General features: G+C 44.5%; 4 protein-coding genes across 7 annotated transcripts; 2 read left to right on the top strand and 2 right to left on the bottom strand.

Annotated features, from left to right (window-relative positions):
• The first annotated feature begins 465 nt into the window (after window positions 1-465).
• LOC4803868 (PRKR-interacting protein 1 homolog) lies at window positions 466-1368 on the top strand. The gene is made up of 2 exons (XM_001360480.4): window positions 466-701; window positions 759-1368. The coding sequence occupies exons 1-2, from the start codon at window positions 528-530 to the stop codon at window positions 1293-1295; spliced, it is 711 nt and encodes a 236-aa protein (XP_001360517.3). The 5' UTR covers window positions 466-527; the 3' UTR covers window positions 1296-1368.
• A 331-nt stretch (window positions 1369-1699) lies between these two features.
• Lis-1 (LisH and WD40 domain-containing Lis-1) lies at window positions 1700-7773 on the bottom strand. Its single transcript, XM_001360481.4, has 8 exons — window positions 7653-7773; window positions 4366-4472; window positions 3995-4295; window positions 3776-3932; window positions 3531-3708; window positions 3332-3467; window positions 2920-3271; window positions 1700-2852 (listed from the first exon to the last, which is right to left on the bottom strand). Exons 2-8 carry the CDS (start codon window positions 4401-4403, stop codon window positions 2779-2781), a joined length of 1236 nt encoding a protein of 411 aa, XP_001360518.1. The 5' UTR covers window positions 4404-4472; window positions 7653-7773; the 3' UTR covers window positions 1700-2778.
• Window positions 7774-9197: 1424 nt separating this feature from the next.
• LOC6898268 (prominin-like protein) lies at window positions 9198-10879 on the bottom strand. 2 transcript variants are annotated; one of them, XM_033377981.1, is made up of 4 exons: window positions 10773-10879; window positions 9774-10704; window positions 9547-9707; window positions 9198-9457 (listed from the first exon to the last, which is right to left on the bottom strand). In XM_033377981.1, exons 1-4 carry the CDS (start codon window positions 10793-10795, stop codon window positions 9310-9312), a joined length of 1263 nt encoding a protein of 420 aa, XP_033233872.1. In that variant the 5' UTR covers window positions 10796-10879; the 3' UTR covers window positions 9198-9309. The 2 variants fall into 2 exon arrangements, with proteins under 2 accessions (XP_033233872.1, XP_033233873.1); XM_033377982.1 differs by lacking the exons at window positions 9774-10704; window positions 10773-10879 and having other exon boundaries at window positions 9547-9750.
• On the top strand, window positions 10702-21192 carry Ptp52F (Protein tyrosine phosphatase 52F). Of its 3 annotated transcripts, XM_015183920.2 has the most exons (19): window positions 10807-10907; window positions 13315-13378; window positions 15756-15909; window positions 15973-16111; window positions 16178-16287; window positions 16358-16897; window positions 16973-17125; window positions 17179-17463; window positions 17517-17815; window positions 17886-18060; window positions 18131-18256; window positions 18320-18637; window positions 18701-19045; window positions 19113-19707; window positions 19763-19962; window positions 20039-20109; window positions 20167-20301; window positions 20363-20737; window positions 20801-21097. In XM_015183920.2, the coding sequence occupies exons 2-19, from the start codon at window positions 13346-13348 to the stop codon at window positions 21095-21097; spliced, it is 4350 nt and encodes a 1449-aa protein (XP_015039406.2). In that variant the 5' UTR covers window positions 10807-10907; window positions 13315-13345. The 3 variants fall into 3 exon arrangements, with proteins under 3 accessions (XP_033233871.1, XP_015039406.2, XP_001360519.3); XM_033377980.1 differs by lacking the exon at window positions 13315-13378 and having other exon boundaries at window positions 10702-10907; window positions 20801-21192; XM_001360482.4 differs by lacking the exons at window positions 10807-10907; window positions 13315-13378 and adding an exon at window positions 14021-14162.
• Window positions 21193-21258: the final 66 nt, after the last annotated feature.

Consider the following 21258-nt stretch of genomic DNA (forward strand, 5'->3'; position numbering starts at 1 on the left):
AGTTAATATGTACAAATGTGTAGTTGCCTTGTACAAATGATTCGACCTATTTTGTTGAATCCTGATTTTACAAATATTCCAATAAAGATAAGAACTTAAAGTTAGCCAGTCCTGTAGAAAATTGATTCATTAATCGGATACAATTATGTGTTCAGGTATGAAGATCCAAGCTAGCAAGTAATATCAAATAGAATATCAAAATCGAGGAATATGGTTGCTTGAAGGATTAATACTCCATAGCAATAGACTTAGCAGGAAACCAAGTCAAGTATTTAAATTAAGCCAGTCAAGTAGGAAATTGATTCATTAATGGGATAAAATAATGTGGGCAGGGTTGAGGATTCTATCTAGTTATTAATATTCGACGGAATAGCAAAAACGAGCAATATGTATGATGGAGCTGGATAGTTCGTCTGTATATTTACGGTATATTTTTTAAGTGAGATGGTATATTTTGGAATATTTTTGAGAGCTGGTCGCACTGGCGGTCAAGTCTGAAAAAAAAAAACAATTTTTGTCAACAAAGCATGTCGCTTATTAAAAATTTAGTAAAAGAAACGGAGAACAAGCCGAAGAAGAAAAAGAAAGATGCTGGATCCGGGGACAGCGATTCTGATGGCAAGGGAGGGCCACTGCGACCATTTGTCAAAACGGCCACCGATCTGCAGAGGCTAAAATTAGAAAAACTGATGAAGCATCCTGTGAGTGCAACAAAATTGATTCAGTAAACGTACTAACCATAAGTTTTTAATTCCCAGGAGAAGCCAGTAATCATACCAGAGGCACGTCGCGAACGGGACTACAATGCGTCGGTGCCAACATTTGTGCGAAACGTAATGGGCAGCAGTGCTGGAGCTGGATCCGGGGAGTTCCATGTTTATCGACATTTACGTAGGAAGGAATATGCCCGCCAGAAAAATATACAGCATCAAAGCGCTCGCGAGGCTGCAGACGACGCATTCCAACAGAAAATAGATGACAACCGACGATTGGCAGAGGAGCGTACAGCCAAAAAAAGAGCAAAGAGGCTCAAGAAGAAACAGCGCGCAAAAAAGCCACGAGAACAAAAGATGGACGTAGTAAAACCGGAATCGGAGTCAAGTGGAAGTGCGTCGGAAGATGAAAATGTTGAGCAGAAGCCAGATACTGTAGATCCAAAGCCTGAGAGCCCAGATTCGCAGAAAGAGACGGCAGTTCCAAATCCGGCAGATCCAAAGTCAGAAATCAACGGTCCTGAACCACTAGAGACATCGGATCTCTTTGATGCTTCTGCCCCTGCGAAAAACGAAACCTGATTAGATATCTCCAATCTAAGAACTTCTGTGCGAAGAAATACATGTAGTTTATTAAAACAAAATTGCAGTTTTATTTATATGTATTATTTTAGATAGGTATATATTAAGCGATTTCTATAGATCGTTCGTATATTTGTGTTTGTCATCTGAGGGCATCATCTTAAAGCAGCTTTGGTGAGGAAAAAGCATTGAATTGTCTTGATTTTAGTGCGCTTCTAGTCTTATAATAGTATATAAGGTGCATCTATAATTGCATTTAGCCAAGTGCAGTAAATGCTTTCGAAATTTGACATCAATGGCTATAAATAGTCGAGAGGGCTCGTATGTTGTGGTACCCTGTACAAACATAGTCCACTGAACAATCTGCCCAAGAACAGGGTATACAAATTTCTACTCGTTTGGGGTTTCGGTTTCTTAAAGAAGCAAGTTTTTTATTGATTCCAGTATATCGTTTTCTTTATATCCATAGTTGTATTCTTTTTTTCTGCTTTTTGTTTCTCTTGCACGGTTGTATATGAATTTTTCAATTTTCCACAAATAAATATGTATAGTATAATATTAATATATATATATATTTGCGTTTGCACTTATAAAAACTATTAATATAAATTTGCAGCATTTTTCTACTATGTAAACCGTAAACGTAAATCATATTTTGAACTTAAAGCCAACTTAAACATGTAAGCATTTTAATAGATTTTGTTTTTTGTTAGATCCTTCTCTCTCAAAAAAGAACTCAAAACAGAGCAGAGTGAATACGGTGAAAAGAAGCAAACTGTTTTATCGTAAAAATTACCTCATTTATGGTAAAAATTGTATATAAATCAAGTAATTCCAATTTCAAATTCAAAGTTTTCGTAAATCGTTGAAATACTTTCCTTCTCTTCGCATAACATTACTATGCTTCATTAGCAAACCTTTAAACACTTTCAACAACATCAATTTAATCTTTCTGATTGTGTGTGTGGGTGGAAAATCAATATTTATCTACTGGAACATTTTTCAGATGAATATATTTGGTTGTACAATTGCCAATACTCCGTTTCCATTCATCATTCAAGTATAGACGTAAATTTCAGCGTGTGCCTGTATTGCTTAGCGAGCCGCTGCTTGGGATTAGCGAAGGGTCGACCGACCAGACAGCATTACATTAAACGATAATAATAATCGTAGGTGTATATGCATAGGCATTAACGTATATGTACTTTTTATATAGTAGATAGGTAGTTACATAGTTAGTTAGAAGGGCGTACAATTAAATAAATAATTCTTTTCGCGATTTTGCATTCGGGTTTAAAATACACTATGTTCATTTTGCTCACGGACGCTGACACTGAAAGCGTCTAGAAAATAAACTTGCTGGAGGTGGCCGAGACTGTTTTTTTTTTGTTGTTTTTGTATGTGTGTGTGGTGTGTGATTTATTATAATAGCTTTATGTTTAAATTGAGAAGTAAGCAAAAGTTTTGCTGAGTTAACTTTGCTTTAACGACACTCCCAGACCTTAACTGTTTGATCCACACTGCCGCTGATGACGTACGGATGCGCCTTGTGAAAATCTGCAAGGAAATAAAATATATATTTAATGTGTGCACAGTATTGCATTCGAGTACTTTCGCCACTAACCTATGGAGGTGCAGAAATGCTGATGTGCGTAGAGCGTCTTCATGCATCGCTTGTTCCGCAAGTCCCAGACCCTGATGGTCTTGTCATCACTGGCCGACACCAAATACTTGCCACCAGGATGGAATGCCAAGCCACGCACCCAATTGTCATGGCCATTCAGCGTGAGCAGGCACAGTCCGACGCTCACATCCCAAATGCGTATAGTTTTATCTCGAGAACCGGATGCAAGGAATGGGCCCTGGTGGTGACCTTTCTTGTTGTCCGCTCCGGCTGCTTCGTTTATCGCTGATGCTGCGGCTTCCGGAGCCCAGGCAATGCACTCCACGGTGTGCTCATGATCGCGTAATTCAACCTGTGAAAATGTAAATCTGTTGAAAGTCCATCACTTGTCAAGGATCCCTAGAATTTCTACCTTGCAGTCTTTTGAATTCATCAGCCAAACACGTATTGTGTGATCATTTGAGCATGTGGCAAAGATGCTGCCCTCAATGTGCACTCGCACCATTCGTACCCACTCCCTATGGCCTGTATATGTCTTCACGCAGTATCTGTAGAGCGAAATTAACAGTAAGAAACTAGCATCCATCTATCGCCTCGGACTAGCAGCTTACCCGGTGGCCACCTCCCACATTTTGATGGTTCGATCACGTGAAGCAGACAGAACATAGTCGCCAGCGGGCACAAAGGCCACCGATGATACATTGTGATCGTGACCATGCATTGTTTTAACACATTCGTAGCTCTGCTGGAAATCCCACAACTTAATGGACAAGTCAGCGCTGCAGGAAGCTTTAACCAATGAAGAACCGAATCCATTAATTCGTTTTCAGAGCAGATCGATGCTATATTAACCTACCCAAGAGCTTGCCCTGAGAATCGAATGCCACGTCCTGCACAGAGTCGGTATGTCCTTTTAGACTGCGCTCATACTCGCCGGTTTCAAAATCCCAAATCTTAATGGTGGCATCTTCCGATGCTGAAACCATGAGGCCAAAAATTGGGTGAAATATAACCTGGAACAAACAAACATCCTTCATATATGCTTCCATCGCCTTGGTTTTTATGTTTCACTTACCCTCGTTATGCTGGCTCGATGACCAGTCAGAGAGTACTTCTCTGGTGGGCGAGGTATCCATTCGCCGGGAGTGCGTTTGTTCTTTGTGGGCGCCCCCTCGATAACCTCCTTCTCAGCTTCGGTAAGCTTAGCCTCAAGTTCCATCACTTTCTTCTGTAACCGTATGACCGATGTCCACTTCTTCTCCAGTAGACCGCCAAACTTCTTCTCTGACTCTGTGCTGACATCGGCCTCCTTGCGAAAGGTCTCAAGTGAGTCGCCGTAGCCATTTGAGCCTAGATAATCGGCAATCGCTTGGTTACTGTTTAGAGAGTGACGCGAAAGTAAATTGAATTAATAATATAAAGCAAATAGTTGATGGCTTAACTTACAGCTCCTCGCGCTGCCGCTGCGACAACACCATTTTCATACTGTTCTCCGATTTGGCTAGTTTTCTGGTCTTTTTTGGTCGCTTTTTCCGTTTTCAATTCGTGCAGTTCTGTAATGCAAAAAAAAATATATGTTTTGCACATGTATGAAGTATTTCTATACTGGAAACAGGAAATTAGTTTCGCAAAAGTTAAATGACAAAAATGCCAAAGAGTTTCGTTTGAGTTCTCATATAGGGCAAGTCACCTACATTTCGTTTCGTTTTGGGATTTCGGCAAGAGCCAGAGCCCAAAGCCAAAGGGGCAGAGGCATTTGGGTCTGTTTGTTTCTTATGCTCATCTTTCGTCTAGTCATTATTTTGTTTTTTTTTTATACAGAGCTAAAGCGGAGCATCATCATCATCATAATCAACGTCGTGATCAGTTTCTGTTTCTGGCACAAATTTTTGAGTGGCAACTGCCATTAAAGCTCGCATTGTACGCGAGTCTCAGCAGGGCTCTATAGCAGAAAAATACATAATTGTAAAAAGGAAATAAGAATTCTGCCTTCAGTTGGTAGCACTGCAATTGACGTGTACCGACCAGCAATGGGTTCAAGGGTTGCGCGCAATCGAAGCATTCAAATGGAATTAGACAAGGCAGCATTTATTGCCGTTTCTGTTGCTGCTGCGAGACCATTTAATTGCCTCTCAAGGTGGGGAAAAAGCAAAAGCAAATCACAGGTAACACGCAATAAAGCGACATTCGCAAACGCAGCGAACGCATATCGGTATCGCGTACACGAGAGATAACCAATAGACCATTGAGCAGTACGATTCGCACGCGTTGCCAACCTCCGGCAAAAGCAGCCATTGACAAAGCCAATTAGCCAGACTTAACGGCAGTTCAAGCAACTTCTTATAGGCAAATAAGGGGACCAGACCGGACCGGAGCGGAATGCGAAAGAGGCAATAGAAGAAACACAAAGTCCAAGCTTGCACACACTCAAAAACAAAGCACATACATACATACATGCAGACTAGGAAATGACGTTCTCAAATTATTTTTGGCCGAATGATATTTAACGATTTTTTTGAACTATCATACTACGAACAAAAAGTGACCAAACGAGTTCGGTTCAGCAACGAACATCAATACACACTCTTACTTCAGGCAGTGGGATTTGACAACAGCACATGGGACCAGCCAGGCCGTGACGTGACTCACCCAAGGGACACAAATCGAGCGAGACTCTTGGCTCTTATCAGCTGTGCAAGAACGGCATTTACAAATATGAGTAGGTGGATGGATGCTCTCTGTTCGGACAGAACAGACAAACTACTGCGCATCTAAATATAAATGAAAATCAATGAAAAATCAACAACAGCGTTCCCTGCCAACGTCACGCGCGTGGGCTGGTCGCGTGGGGAGTGAGGGTTCCTGGGCTCTTCCAATGCCGAACCGAGTCAACACAATTTCTGTTGTGGCAACCAACATTCCACCACTTCGGCATGCGCATTGTAACTGTATCTGGCTGTGTGTGGGCCTCTGCTCTGCTCTGAAAGAAACGGTGCCACACAGCAGAAACAATGGACATACGGGGGCGTTTGGGTCACACGCTGCAACAGTAGAAACAGTAGAAACAGAAGTTGCAGGAAGAAAAGGGTGCCGGGCACCACAAATAATAGGAAAGAGCCGAAACCAACTTTGATTCTCACACTTGTGCTTGCTCAAGCTATTTCATATTTGCATTTAAATGATTTCTAACTCTCAGAAGCTGTGAAACAGCCCGCGCGTAGGCGTGTGATGTCAGACAATTGTTGGCAATGCGAAATTACCAGGGCTGCCGCACACCACATACTTTGACAGGATGCAATCTCTCTTTCTCTCTTGATTGCTGCTGCTCTCTTTCTCTCTTTCTTACGGCAGACCTTGCACTTGCTTCTGCTTTTACAGCTCTGGCATGTGTTGTTTGTTGTTGTTAGCTCTCGCGCAATTTTTTTTTTGTATTTGCGTGTTTCATTGATTAACCCACACACGCAAAGCACATGCAGCTACAGTGCAAAAAACTGTTTCAAGTGCAGTAAGGAAATAATGCCGAAAAACCGATGAGACGGGATAACAGATATGAGCTTTGATTTAATAGGGACAGTAAGAGATTTTGGTGTAACTGGGCTAATCATGTAACACATGTATAAACCTACTATTTACTTAGAAAAAGCTCGTGTGCAGGTATTTAGATAAGCTGAGTACCGAAAGCAGAGACGCCTTTATGAGATAGAGAGCGAAGGAAAATAGATAAGGCGAGGCATATGACCCGTTAGTTTTCAAGTTTAAATAATTTTGCAGTGTCAGAAGCCGGACAGTTCGACAAGTTCGTTCCCAAGCTCAGTACTTTTCGCACATTCTGGGAAATTACAACGGCAACGGGTCTGACCGCCGTCGTTAACAGAACTCAAATACCTAAGAGAATGCCCTGGCCATGGCCAAAGAAAAAACCCAAAACGGGAAAACTGTGAAAAAGAAAATAAAACTAGATTCTTCAGCATGTGCAGAACTGGTTTGCGTTATTTTTCAACGTTTCGCCCATGTAAAGGTGTTAGGCGATTGGCTTGTCTTTTGGTGCATAGAACTATTGAGCAAGGAATTGAGTGTTGGTCGTTGGCGCTGCAGCTATTCCGGGGATGGGAATAGGTAAAAATCGATCAACGCTTGGTGTGGCCAGGGGGAGGACACATTCTCCAACACATGCGCAAAAATTCAATACACATACACACACTGCGCCGCGGAGCGATGTGTCATCACTTTCTGGTGGTTGTACAAATGTAATTGTTTTTTTCTTTTTTTTCTATAGTTTTTGCATCGTTCATCTATTTTTTAGTGTCTGTTTTACACATTTTGCCCAATTTGCATAACTCTTTCTTTTTCTTTTGGGTTTCTTTTCAATAACAAACACAATAACAACACACACAAACGAAAATATAAACTGTTACGACGGCCATCTTGGATAGAGGAGAGGGAGCAATGAGAGTCAAAAAGGTAATATGCAAAACCGAAAATGGACTAATCCATCACTATTCTACGATCAAAAGCATCACCAATGGCTTTAAAATGCTGGCTTTATTTTTTATCTCGCCACACAACGCACACACTAACACACTGAAACTTCCAATGTCGTACGTATGACAATTTTTTCATTTTTTCTCAGTCGCTCATTACACACACCGTCACTGTTGCGAAATGGGTTTTGAGTATGCGGTCGATCGCGGCGCTTCAGCTGCTTGCTTTGATTATGTGCAACGAATACTTACACCAATTTTGTAATTCATATATTATATTTATACTTATTTTGATTTTATTTATCTTTTTTTTTGACAATTGTTTGTGAAGCAGCGGACTAGAGCTCGGTGTGACCGCGGATTTGTCGATAAAATATACCGTCCAGCCCCTGAGAAATATACCGTCTCACTTTCAAAATATACCAAAAATATACTGACGAACTAAAATTCTATTATACATATTCCTCGTTTTTAATATTCCGTCGAATATAACTAGCTAGTTAGAACCCTCAGGCCTGCCCACTTATTTTCATCCTATTAATGAATCAATTTTCTACTTGGCTGCCTTGTTTTAAATACTTGAATTGTTTTCCTGCTACGGCGATTGCTTTGATTGTTGTTGCCTCAATTTTGGTTCCTCACAACAATATAGCCTCCAGTATATCGGTAACAAATCGAGCTTAGCCCACTGAACCCCCCTCTATTTAAACACTTCAACGAATTGAAGTAAATGGTGGAAAATATTAAAGTTTGTAAATTCTTCTTGAAGATCCATGCCATCTTGATCGAAACCTAAAGAAACCACGATATCTGTCACTTGAACTGCACTACAATGTTCAATGTTTATTTGATTCGGTAGAATTTTAATGGGTAAACCTTTTCCGTCAAGGCTAGAAAATCATACTCCTCGTATTTGATATTCCGTCGAATATTACTAGCTAGAGAGAACCCCAGCCCTGCCCACATAATTTTATCCAATTAACGAAACTATTTTCTACTTGACTGGTGTATTTTAAATACTTGCTTTAATTGGATTTTGCCAAAAAAAAAGGTTTTAGCGAAAAAGGTCAACAACAATTTCCAATAAATTAATTTCCTTACATGGTAACTACACGCTAACTACACAGTTGATCCAAAATAACTACATTTTATAAGTAATTACCAAAAGCGACACCTGAAGGGGAAATGTGTACACTTAAAAAATATTTGACCGTTTTTTATACAAGCCCCATAAAAGCGCCCTGTGTGTAAATATTTTTGAAAAAATTTCATTGTGTTCGGTGGATGTCTCGATTTTAATATTTTTAATTAATTTTCCGTCGAATATTACTAGCTAGATAGAACATTCAGCTCTGCCCACAAAGTTTTATCCCATTGGTGAATGAATTTTCCACAAGATATGATACTTTTAAGTACTCCCTTTTATTTTATGGGTATAAAATAACGGTTTTAAAGATTAAAAGTCCTTAAGTGTATATGGTGTGTGAAAAAACAGGTGTGTTTGGAATTGTTGTTCAAATAAAAAAGGTTTCGGGACTGAGTGGTTGCATTGAAACCAATTCATTTGGATTTTAATCATATCGCGGATAGCCGCTGACACACGAAACCTAAAACTTAATCAATTTCAGGAATCACTGTAGGGACTTATTCTGGAATTAATATGTTGACTTATACGTAATTGAAATGAGTCTGGATATCACGAAAAGGCACTTTTAATTAACGGTATTTGCTGTATAAAGCGGCTCTTGCCTGGCAAAGTGGTCGGCCCTATGAACATATTTTTAAACGAGGCATCAGTAGTCTGGCAGCAAGTGTCTGAGTCACTTCTTAAAAAATATTCTTTAAAGACATTTTATATTCAAACACCACAACATGAAACTCATTTAAACCGATCTCTCATTTTGTTCACCTACTCTTTCTTACGTTTGCTGTTCGTTACGGATCCCTCACTGGTGTTCAACTCCTCTGAAGCTGGGAGTCCAGACGTGCCCCGATGATCTTGTGGCCAACTTGTCGTCGGCCCTAGCCAGACCGGCGGCCCTGTGCATACTGGACATCTGGAGGAAGTAAAGGACGGTGTCGGAAAGAGACAGTTAGTTCTCTGGTTCGGGCTGAGTATAAACTATTTTTGCTGTGAAATGCTTACCTTGCTCCTTCTGCAGCTTCTGCTGCTGCTGCAGCTGCTGCTAGTTGAGTGACTATCGGAGAGGGATAGATTTTGAGGTACATGCACATCAGACGATGGGCTACCGGCAATACGGGCAGGAGAAACATGCAGCAAAGAAGGGTGGCCATAGCAAATGCGTTCTTCAAATACAAAAATATAAACACAGTATTGATAGAGTGGAGCATTCAGGGGAAATCTGTACTCACTATTGGATCCACTAGGCGTTCACAAATTAAGTAAGCGCTTTGACTGTAAATGTACGCGAGGGGCTTACAATGTCCAACGTTTTTGTTCACTTCCGAGATCACTCTTTCGATATATTCTTGAAGCTGAAGGTTGACTGAAATCGAAAGGTTGTGGGCCAGATTGTTGATGTAATTGCTGCCTTTATATCTAATAAAGTCCTCGGATCTTTGCACCGCGTCCATCAGTACTCCAATGGAGTTGCCAAAGTTATTGTTGTCGTATAGAATAAGGCTATCAATTTCATTTACTTTTTGCAATGCTTTGTTCACGGCATTCGTCAATGGGACCACTAAATATTCGTCGTACTTAGCTAGATCTGAGCTAGCCAAGAAGTAGGCAAGGCAGGCTGGAAACCCTTTAAGATATCTTGTGTTTATTTCATAAGCAAATAATCTCGTTTTGGTCTTTAGTATGGAGTAATCCGTATGGGTAAATTTTGTGCAAAGATGCTCGCTGTATAAGATGCTGTGGTATTCGGACAAATTGCCTGCACGCATTTTATTGAGGTGTACTTTCTCTTCTTCCAGGATCAGTTTCAGCGTGGTTAAGTCCCCAGTGAACACTGGTGGATCTTCAAAATCTTCGACGAATATTTCCTTATTTAACAAGTTGTCTATATCGTAAATCTTCTTCGCTCTCAGCAGATCAAAGATGGACTCATTTGCATTGCATGCCCTGATTGCATCCGACACTGGCAGCGTTGGTTGCGTTTCTCCCGATCTCCCCGACATGTAACGATTGAGATCGATCACGGGGTCAACATGGCGCAAGATGTTTTGCCCATCTTTTAATGGAGCACAAGCGCTCGTGTAAGTTATCAAACCGATTATCAAGTAAAACAGTCCAACTAGCGTGATGAACGAGAACACACAAAATATCAGGATGATGGCGCTGAAATATGGACACAAATGGCGGTTGCAGCAAATTCCTCGGTATGCCAAAGACTAGAGATTACTTACAGAAGTAAGCATGAGGCAGCCATGCCCTTTGAGAATACTCCAGAGGGTCCTGGCTTTGTCCGGCTAGGCCCTAAGCAGCCGCATACCAGTGCCGAAATTAAGATTACTATAATCTACCGCCGGGAAAAATGTTATGTATGTATTATTTTTTCTTAACATTTCTTTTTTATATCTATACATATATTTTAAAGTTAGCACAATCTGCTAAATATGTTCATTTTTTATGTTTCTGCGATTTTGGTTTTCAAAATTGGATATGCTCAAAATTGTGGGGGCGGGTGAAATTTTGAAATAAAATTATAACAGTGTGATATAACAGGGGTCTGGATACAAAATTTGTTTTTTCTAGCTCTTATATGTAGTCTCTAAGCACTAGGCGTCAAACAAAACGGACGGACAGACCTAGCTTTATCGACTCGGCTATTGAGGGCTACTTGATGGGGTCGGAAAAGCTTGCTGCTTTCTAATAAAACCCGAAACTGTTCGAGTACCGGGTATAAAAATATGCATAAAATATGCATAAACTCAATCGACTTACTATAAAGATTAATATGCAAATGACGATGTTGATAGCCCTGCGATCCGCGCCAAACTTATCGTGAATGTCGTCGAACATCCTTGAGGTCCTCAGTGTGTTCATGTGAATATCCTTGATTATTGAATCGATCAAATTGCGGATTCCCGTAGCTTCATCCAGAAGCATTAACCTTGCGCCAGCGAGGCTTTTAAATACTGGCGGAAAAGCGAGTGCCATATGTTTCACGATCAAGTCTTTAATATTTTTGAGGCGGGCCAGCCCGCTTAAAGGGATTAGATAAGTTTTGTCCTTAATAATTTTCTTCATCCCTTCGACAAAGACTGTTGAATTAGGAATCTAGAAATTACACTGATTATAATTGAGTGTTCAGCTCTCTGGGTACTGTGTAGGGAAAAGATAGTACCAGGTCGAAGTGCAGGCACTTTGAAACATCGTAAGTCGTTATACCCATGTCATGGTTGAACTTATAGCATTTTGGCAAATGGCACAAAGCATAAGCAGCGTAGCTGAGATCTCGTTTCTGGCCCCGCAAACCTGAAAAGGCGAAAAGGTTAGGGCAGAGCTTTATCGCAGACTATCCATCCGATATCCGATAAGAGAAATTCTCCGGCTCTAGTAGTTACCATCTCTAAGCTGGGACCCAAACAAACGGATATCCTTCTCTAAGTTATCAACTTGTGACATTATCATAAGTGCTCTCGGCATGTTGGCCAAGATGCGCTCCATTTCAATCAGCGCATTGCTCTCGGAAGTATCTCCCAGGTCCAGGAATATGTGATTACTTGCGGCTATGGATACAGATGGAGGGTGGAAGATGGAAGGTATATCGTTTTCGAGTCGAACTCACTACTTAGTTGTTCATCGAGGTGGGCCTCCAGCTCCTGGTAATTGTACACCATCAAATGGTAGATGTGATCAGCCACTTCTTTTAAAAAGGTGCAATGGTCCTGACCAGCACGTTTCATTGTCATATTGCTGTCCGCTAGTCCACGATCCAGGAACTTGTTCGCAAAAAACATTATCAAAAGACAAAACCTGCGGGCAATCGTAGTCGGGGGCAAATTATTTGTTCTGCCATTGAGGCTAACTCGTCCTCGACCCAGACTCACATAAGGCAAACGACGAGCAGGCCAAGGCAAACTCCGTAAAGACGGCGCCTCCGGAAGCTCTCGGATATCTTATGTTGCTTGCAACGTAAGCAGCAGCAAAAGCAGCAATAGCAGACACTATGGCATCAAAAGGGTCATCAATACCTTGTACTTCCCTTTTTTTAGGCTTCGCTTACCCAATAAACGGAATGATAATGATACAGACGAGGAGGAATATCACGACAACAACCAGAAACCAGTACTGAGCTAACAGAGCAGCCCAATCGTTCTTCCACACCTTGGGGCCGAGAGCCAACTTGTTGTTGCCCGTCGACGTAACATAGCCTGCAGTAGGGCGGGAGGGGATTCAAATTGATTCAACGGACGGTTAGTCTAGTTTTACTTACCCGGAGGCAGGTCGGATAAAAACGTCCGCAAGATGAAGTGCGTTATTGTATTAATGGGACTCAGAGCTTTTCGTGGCGACGCTAGCTCCCGGGAATATCTGCCGAAACCACGGTATGGGCTGTACTCGGCGGAAGGCCAGTGGTCCTGTCCAAGTTGCTCGTGAGTTGTACCGTCGCCCGGATATCCCTCACGCCAAGCAACATTAGCAGTATTATTAGTTCCAGTACCATTCCCTACAGTCGTTCCTGTTTCTGCACCAGGATCCTGGGCAAAATTTGGCATAGTAAGTGAAAGTAATACAAGGATCAGTACCACCGCATGGATGGCTCGATCAGCTAGCGGATCGAAGTGACGCTTTCGTCCACTTCCTCTGGATTTTCTTTCGCGTGGAAGCTCCAGCGCCACTCCGATCTCGATGCTGTTGTCCCCAAGACATCGGCATCCGCATCCGCCGCTTGGCACATTTTCGCTTGAATACATCTTTTAACTGAAACGAATCCTTACACAGGACAGTCGAGAGCTGAAACACTTAACCCAGGATGTCTTCTAAATGCGTGGGACAGTGCAGTGTGGTAAGTCTTGTGTAGGCGTTGTGTTTGTTGTGCTTGTGTCAAGTGAAATGTTTTTTGGAGTTACTTATTTGGTTGCTATATCTGTTACTTTTGTATAGCAACTTTTAGCAAAGTTGTATCTATGTATCTTATTCTAAATTATACAATATGTAGGCATGTGAGTGAGTTAATGTATACATTTGTAGTTCAAAATTGTTATACAATATCTTAAGGTTTCGATTAGGCCGCATGGGTAAAGTCGAAAGTTAAGTCTTATCTTGTGTAATATCAAAAGTTTTAATTCAAAACAGTTGGCGGGAATACGGTCACATTTCCACGCTACTCGTCGAAGAAGCAACCATATGCGGTTATCGACTGCGATAAAAAGATGTTATCGAAGTTCAAATGTTCACAATGCTTCTGCAATTCCGACTTTAGGGTAATTTTAGATACGCATTCAACGAAACTTTCTGTTTTAACTTTATAGCGCACTTTACTGCACTGCACTATATATTCAATGGTATTTTTGCAACAAAAGTGCAATTGTGTTATCTTACCCACACACACAGACACAGACACGATGGGAGTAAACTTGTTCTTATCAGCACACACACACACACACACACCAATCCAGAGGCGGTTACTTATGCCCCTTCACGCTCAGTTTTGGACAAACGCTCAACGGAAACGGTTATAATTACTTCTCGGCGACACTTTCGATTGTCAAAGTGCCGAAATACCCGTGCCGCGCTCGTGCAACCATTCAACAACGAAACACCAAAATAAACTACAATAACTTTTGCCAGTGAGTGCAGCGATCGGTCGAGGCATACCCAATAACAGCCTTACGCCAGAACTCATTGTGCAAATTGCCGAAATATGTAAATCATTTGCCAAATTATGGCACTCTAGCAGTCTTATCATTCGATCGATCTAATCAGCCGCTGATTCTATTTGCTCCTATTAAACGCCCGTGATAGCAGATACATGACATCAGAGGCGATCATGGCGGTAGTCAAACCTAGTCAAACAATTGACAATGCCAAATGCAACAGAAGCCTCCAGCAGAAGTCCTTACCAATCCAATTAGCTGCAGTCTGGTTCTGGGCTTTATGGACTTGTATTTAAACATACCTCGAAACATTTGAAGAGAATTTATTGCTCACCCATTATTCGCTTTTACGGCCATACGAGCGTCGAGTGTAGAAGGCGTTATCAGTCGACTCTGATTATATTCTGTCGATAGCAGCTCAGCAGCTTGTTCGCTGTATTCGTCAGCCTGTAAGCGCTAAATGGTTATTATTGGCTTATTTTGGGTTTTTGGGAATGGAGTGGAGTGTCAGTCTGTCGGCCCTGTGCGCAGTGATTTGTTTAAACTCCCAAAGACTCAGCGCAAATACTGAAACAATTGTCTCTGGCCCGACCCGCGGACCTAGTTCCTCGAACGGAGATAACGAATATGTCGGAGTGCCATTAATAAGTATCGAGAAATGTAATTCATTTGCCTTATAAACGTATCTTCCGCTGCCACCGTCGAGTCGATGTGACAACGAAAATTAGTAATTAGTGCTGCCGTTTTTGCAGTTTCTGTTTGATTAAAAGTCGACAGCAGCAATGATGATATATACATATGTGTCCGTATATCTAGTTGCCATAAAATGAACCTGGGAGAGGCGTGATAAGAATACGGCAGAGCCGAAGGCCCTCGTTAATCGCATTTATTTGAATCCATTTTCGATCGAGTCATTTATTTTTAAGTCCCATCAACCGTATGCACATACATACATACTATTTATTGGTTGTACAACCAGAGGTAGAGCAGTATCAGGGCTGTATCTGCTCGCCACTTGGCGCTCATCTCAAGTGCCTTGATAATACATATTTTCACAATCCAGCCATTTCCATTCTGCACCCGACATCGGTCGCGCTTCGAGCTCCCAATCTTTTGTATTATTCGCTCTTTCGAAATATAGGCGCCTCCCTTCCCCGACTTTGACCTCTTTTTTGTTTACATTTTCTCGCTTTGTTGCATTGTTGCGCTGGTCAGAAACCAGCAGGCGATGATCCGGACCTAACAAGGTTCAGCGTCCAAAAATCTTTGATAAATCACACCTTCCCTCCGCCTGCCTCCCCACCAACTGCACATACATGCACATGTACATTGAACCCTTCATTATTTGTTATTATAAATAACAGAATGCACACATACTCGTACGCACACAAATGTTTGTGTGGAAGTCAAATTATTTGCAGTTGGGTGAGGTTAATGATTTACGGAAATCCCCGGGCTAACCGGTTGTACATCCGTACTCCTCGTCAACTGAACTGCCAACATGCAAAATAAAAGTGTTATATTTAATAATTCATATTAAATAACAACCCAAAAAAACTTCCTCAGCATCCGAAACCGATACAATGTGGCCCTAAGATGGACAGCTATCAATGGAAGCCAGCACTCACGATATACGGATTCATCCTTCTGCTGCTGTTAGCATGGACCCAGGCGCAGACTGATCAGCCGAGTACCTTCGACGATCAGGAGTTGGCCGACAGTGAGTGTTCGGTATGCTGCAGTATCCTAACAGTATCTAACATTCCGATGTGGCTCGTTCCAGAGGTGGAAATCAATATTGTCTCGACGGCTTACACACTCAGCTTCAGCATCGCCGTTGGGGACACAGACTATACCATCGAGGGCATTACTTGCCGCAACGGAAGCGGGAAGGAGACCAAGGCGAACGAGGCCAATGTGTGGTAAGCAGAGATCGAGCAGAGGGAGATGAGGTCCTCAAGCCGATACTGGCATGTTTTCCCTTGCAGCGAGAGTCTCGATCCATGCACCTTCTACACGTGTGTAGTCGTACTGCGGCCCATCGACAACAACCCGCCGACCCCTGACCAGACGATCTATGCCTACACCGAGTACAAACGTGAGAGACCAGTCCGATGGCTTCAGACATGTCCTGATCCTCATGCCCTCCTGCATTTCCTCAATTTCAGAACCCAGGACGGAAGTGACAAACGTGCAGCCCACCGCCAACACCATCAAAGTCACCTGGCAGACGAACGACCGCGCCTGTGTCGAGGCCTTCGAGATCACGGCCAAGGCGTCCGAGTACTCCTACACGACGCAGCAGCTGAGCGAGAAGAGCACCTACACCTTCAAGGACGTCTATGCCTGCCTGGCCCACACCATCACCTTGATGACGCGCAACAATGCTAGTGTCGTGGTGGACACAAGCTCGACCGAGGTGGAGACGCTCTACTCGGAGCCAGGCGACCTCTCACTGAACATCACTAACTTGGCCAACGGCATAACGCTCATCAAATGGTCGGATCCCACGGAAAAGCACTGCATCGCCAACTACACTTTCAAGTGGAAGCGAGACGACTGCGTGCAGGAGAACGACCAGCAGCCGGAGGAGACGACCACGGATCTGCCAAGCACCATGACCACATTCGATACGGATTATGACATGGAGACAAGCGAGCCAGCAGAACCAGTAGAACCAGCAGAACCACCCGAACAAGGGAACAGAGGTAAGTGTTTGTTGGGGTATTGGACACAGAGTACCTACACCTACAATTTCTTATCGGATATTCCTCTGGACCCAGTTGAGTGCGAGTGGAGTGACAATTCCGATAATTCCAAGCTGAGAGAGTATCAGCTCACCGATTTGCAAGGATGCGAGCCGCATACTTTCGAGATCTACATCAATCAGAACGAAACATCCAAGGCATCCCAGCAGTTTACATCCGCCGAAAAGAGTAAGTTGCCGCCAAGGAATCACCCACCCCAGCTCCTGATCATTCTTCTCTAGCGGCCAGCGCTGTCTCCGACCCCGTTCACAGCAATAACTTGACAGAACTTCGGTGGATGTGGTCCCAGCCCCAGAATCATCCCAAGTGTGTGGCCAACTATAGCGTGCAGCTGACGGGACCCACACAACGACTCAACGAGACACTTGAGGTGGTGACTGAGGAAATGGTGGCGGTCTTCGATAACCTCGATCCGTGTGGCGTCTATATCGTGGAAATTGTGCCGGTGATGCTGAACGGAAGCTCCGGTGCCATGTATCAGTCGGAGGCCACCGTCAGCGAAGATCGTAAGTCGATGATTGTGATAACGAAGAACTCTCGATTAACCGTTTTCGGTTAGGGCCCTCGCAGATCCTGGAACCCGTCGTCCTGCCCGGCTCGTACTCTCTGGAGATAAGCTGGCAGACGCCCGCATATGCGAACTTGTGCATCGACGGGTACCGCCTCTCCGGCTGGATGGAGGACAACAAAGAGGTGCTCAGTGCGACCACCAAGAACACGTCCGTGACCTTCAACGATGGCCTGCTGGCCTGCCAGATGTACACCATACAGGTGATACCCTATACCCGGGAGAATCTGGACGGGGATCTGCGACAGGAGGTGGTGGAGACAACGGCTGCCGTAGTGAACTCTGATAAGGTGAGAGATCTATAGAGACTTGACTCTGAGACCGACTCTGACTGTGTTTGATCCCTCTGAATCCGCACAGATAACCCTGCAGATGGGGACCAACGGAGCCGCCTCGCACAGCCTGACATTAATTGCCAACAATCAGGACTACAACAACACCTGCCAGACCATCTTCGCTTTCTTCAACTGCAGCACCACGGCCAAGGTGCGCTACACATATGCGGAGCGGTACGTGGAGGGGTACACAAAGACAGGTATGTGCCAGAATACGGCGCAGCACCCAGATCCCGCTTTCATCTTCTCATTCCCTGGCTTTGCCACCAGGATTCCAGGCCCAGATCAGCCCACTGTCGCCGAACACCGCCTACTTTTGCGACGTGATTCTGTACAATGTGGCAGGATCCTCGAAACTCAAGCGTACCCTGGAGAACACCCACACGCAGAACTACTGTAAGCGATGCAGATGAACACCTTTCTCTCGATCTCTTGCTAAGTAAATCCATTCGCTTGCAGTTCCCGAGCAGCCAGAGAACGTGAACTTCTCCCAGAGCAGCGTGCAGAGCCTGCTGTTCACCTGGAATCCGCCCACCTATCTGAACGGCCCCATCAAGTACTACCAGGCCTATCTGATGCGACATGAGCCCGACTACTTTGTGCCCGAGGACTGCCCGGAGGTCAGCGAGAACCCCAAGTCGGAGACCAAGGGCGATCTGAGCGTCAACTTCACTGAACTGTCGCCGGGCATTCGGTACATGATGCAGGTTGCTGCCCAGAACGATTTCGGCATGGGAGAGTATACCTCGCCGATTATTGGCATCACTCTGCCCACGGGTGAGTTAGCCCGGCCTCATTCCACCCACGCGGGCATCTAATGACAGCACCCTTTCTTGGCAGTCTCTGAAAAGGTCACCCAACTGGACGTTATTTCCATGGGTCCGTCGCTGGACGCCACTGACACCTACAGCGCCAATGCGACCGTCACCTGGAGGTGGCCCTGCAAGTCCAACGGAGAGATAGAGTCGTTCGTCCTGGACTTCATTGGAAAAAGGACCGCACACGAGAAAGTCGAGTTCAGGCGCATCATGGTGCCGGAAATAGCTGATCGCAAGGGACGGATGTCCTACACGGAGACGGAAATGAGGCCGGAGTACGACTACACAGTGAATGTGACCGTTAAAAACAAGGATGTAGACACTCTCAGCGATAGCGCGGTGTCAGGTTGGCAGTCTCCAGCGGGCCGTAAGTATCGAAAGTCTTCTCCTCTTTCTCTCTGATCGCTCAAACGGCTCTTCAATTATCTCCCCAGTTCCCTCCCGACTGGGCAGCGAAGTTGTGGGTCAAATGCGCGTCAGCGCCAACGAGACAAGTCACCCAACGAGATCGGCCATCGTTCGACTGCCGGCGGATATTCAGAGCTCCGAATCGGGCAACATCACCTACATCGCCTTGCTGCTCTCGCAGAAGAAATGTGCTGGAACGCCGACGCTGGGCTCCGCCTTGGTCAATGCAGCCTCGTCGTGGCCAGATGTGCAGTCCTATGATACGGCAGGCGCAGACGGCTCTGTGGACTGCGTCTTTCAGTATCAGACGACGGAAGAACGCTGGAACCCGACCGCAGGCAGCAGAGAAAGGGGCTCCGACGACGAAATCATCTTCACCATCGGCGAGGACAAGTGTCCGAATGGCAAGCGGTACTGCAATGGGCCGCTCCTGGCAGACACGCAGTACCACATGGTGGTGCGTCTGTTCACCAAGTCGGGATACCGCGACGCGGCCCTGCTGGAGTTCAAGACGGATGCGGCCATCAAGGTGACACTGATCCTGATCAGCGTCTGTTCCTGTCTGATTCTGGCCTTTGTGCTGGGACTCGCAGTGCTCTGGGTGCGCAAGCGTATAGCCTGGTAGGTGCCTGCCTGATGCACGACAACCAGAATCTGATTCGTTTTTTCTCTACAGGCATCGTGACTCTGGTCAGGGCATTGAGGATCCTTTTGGCAACGTGATCGCGAAGAACTTTGCCATTTTCTACGCAGAGGTGGCCAAGCCGGAGAAGTTGACCCGCGAGTTCAAGGAGATAACCGTAGTGGCCCTGGAGCTGAGCTACTCGGCCTCCGAGCTGGGCTGCCACAAGAATCGCTATGCGGACATTTATCCATGTGAGTGAGGATCGCTATCCCCTTTGGGCTTAGAGCTTAAAGGTTCTTAAAACCGAATTTGATTTCTATTCAACAGATGACAAGAATCGCGTTATCCTGGACATAGATGCGGAGGGATCGGACTATATCAATGCCTCCTTCATAGATGTAAGTGCTTGGTTTTGTGCCCTAGTATTTGCTGTCACCTAACCCACAATTGCATAGGGACACACCCGCAAGAAGGAGTACATTGCCACCCAGGGACCGAAGCCGGAGAGCCTCATGGACTTTTGGCGCATGATTCTCCAGTACAACGTTCGAATCATTGTCCAGGTGACCCAGTTCCGAGAAGGCAATACGGTGAGCTCCAATCTAAATCGTATTCAAATCGAATTGAAACATAAATCGAATCCAAAAACAGATAAAATGCCACGAATACTTCCCGTACAACATGCGCGGACTGACGGTGACCGTCAAGTGCAAGGAGTACTTTGAGCTCTACGATCGGACCGAGCTAACGGTGGTGCACGATAAGTACGGTCTGAAGGAGAAGGTCGTGCACTTATACTTTAAGAAGTGGCCCGATCACGGCTGTCCCGAGAATCCCATGCACCTGATTGCCTTCGTTAAGAAGGTCAAGTCGGAGCGACGTCCCAGCTATTCACCCATCGTCGTTCATTGCAGTGCGGGCGTGGGCAGGACCGGGACCTTCATTGGTCTCGACTTGATTATGCAGCGCTTGAAGAGCGAGTCGAAAATCAACATATTTGAAACGGTCAAGAAGCTGCGCTTCCAGGTATGTCGTCTATTTCTTCTGATGTGATCCGAGAGCGTTTTTCTCCATGCCAATCCGTTTCAGCGCATGAAAATGGTGCAGACGCAGCAGCAGTACACATTCCTTTATGCCTGCACCTATGAGCTGGTGAAGCACAAGATTCCGCGGGCACGCAAGCTCGAAGGCCGTCCAAAGTCGGCAACGGCGACCAAAAAGGTGAGCTTCCCCGAAGTTTCTGCCGGGAATGTAGTTGCCTCAGCTCCTAGCGCCGATCCAGAGAACGGTGTATCCACCTTGCAGCTACCGGCTCGATTCTCTGGCCTGCAGAGGAGCAGTCAGCACTTTGGGAAAGACGACATGAGCAGCAGCAGCAATATGTGACCTGAAAGTGATCGTCATTTGTGTATTTATTGAAATTGTATTAAACGAGTATAACTTAGCAGCACTAATAGCCAAAGAAATGCGTCTAAAGCAAACACACACTTTATATAAAATGATAATAAATAAAAATGTACAATGTTACAAATTGATTGGTTCACGTT

Source organism: Drosophila pseudoobscura, chromosome 3, assembly GCF_009870125.1.
Source record: "Drosophila pseudoobscura strain MV-25-SWS-2005 chromosome 3, UCI_Dpse_MV25, whole genome shotgun sequence".
Classification (NCBI taxonomy): domain Eukaryota; kingdom Metazoa; phylum Arthropoda; class Insecta; order Diptera; family Drosophilidae; genus Drosophila; species Drosophila pseudoobscura.

Excerpts from the sequence above, each read along its gene's own strand:
- LOC4803868 (XM_001360480.4), top strand. The coding sequence starts at position 528 with ATGTCGCTTATTAAAAATTTAGTAAAAGAAACGGAGAACAAGCCGAAG. Across the intron at positions 702-758 it reads AAAAACTGATGAAGCATCCT|GAGAAGCCAGTAATCATACC; the intron begins GTGAGTGCAACA and ends TTTAATTCCCAG.
- Lis-1 (XM_001360481.4), bottom strand. The coding sequence starts at position 4,403 with ATGAAAATGGTGTTGTCGCAGCGGCAGCGCGAGGAGCT. Across the intron at positions 3,709-3,775 it reads TTCTCAGGGCAAGCTCTTGG|CTTCCTGCAGCGCTGACTTG; the intron begins GTAGGTTAATAT and ends CATTGGTTAAAG. Across the intron at positions 2,853-2,919 it reads GCATTTCTGCACCTCCATAG|ATTTTCACAAGGCGCATCCG; the intron begins GTTAGTGGCGAA and ends ATTTCCTTGCAG.
- Ptp52F (XM_033377980.1), top strand. The coding sequence starts at position 10,722 with ATGGCGGTTGCAGCAAATTCCTCGGTATGCCAAAGACTAGAGATTACT. Across the intron at positions 16,898-16,972 it reads ACCCGAACAAGGGAACAGAG|TTGAGTGCGAGTGGAGTGAC; the intron begins GTAAGTGTTTGT and ends CTCTGGACCCAG. Across the intron at positions 17,126-17,178 it reads GTTTACATCCGCCGAAAAGA|CGGCCAGCGCTGTCTCCGAC; the intron begins GTAAGTTGCCGC and ends ATTCTTCTCTAG.
- LOC6898268 (XM_033377981.1), bottom strand. The coding sequence starts at position 10,795 with ATGGCTGCCTCATGCTTACTTCT. Across the intron at positions 9,708-9,773 it reads AACGCCTAGTGGATCCAATA|AACGCATTTGCTATGGCCAC; the intron begins GTGAGTACAGAT and ends TTGTATTTGAAG. Across the intron at positions 9,458-9,546 it reads GAAGCTGCAGAAGGAGCAAG|ATGTCCAGTATGCACAGGGC; the intron begins GTAAGCATTTCA and ends TACTTCCTCCAG.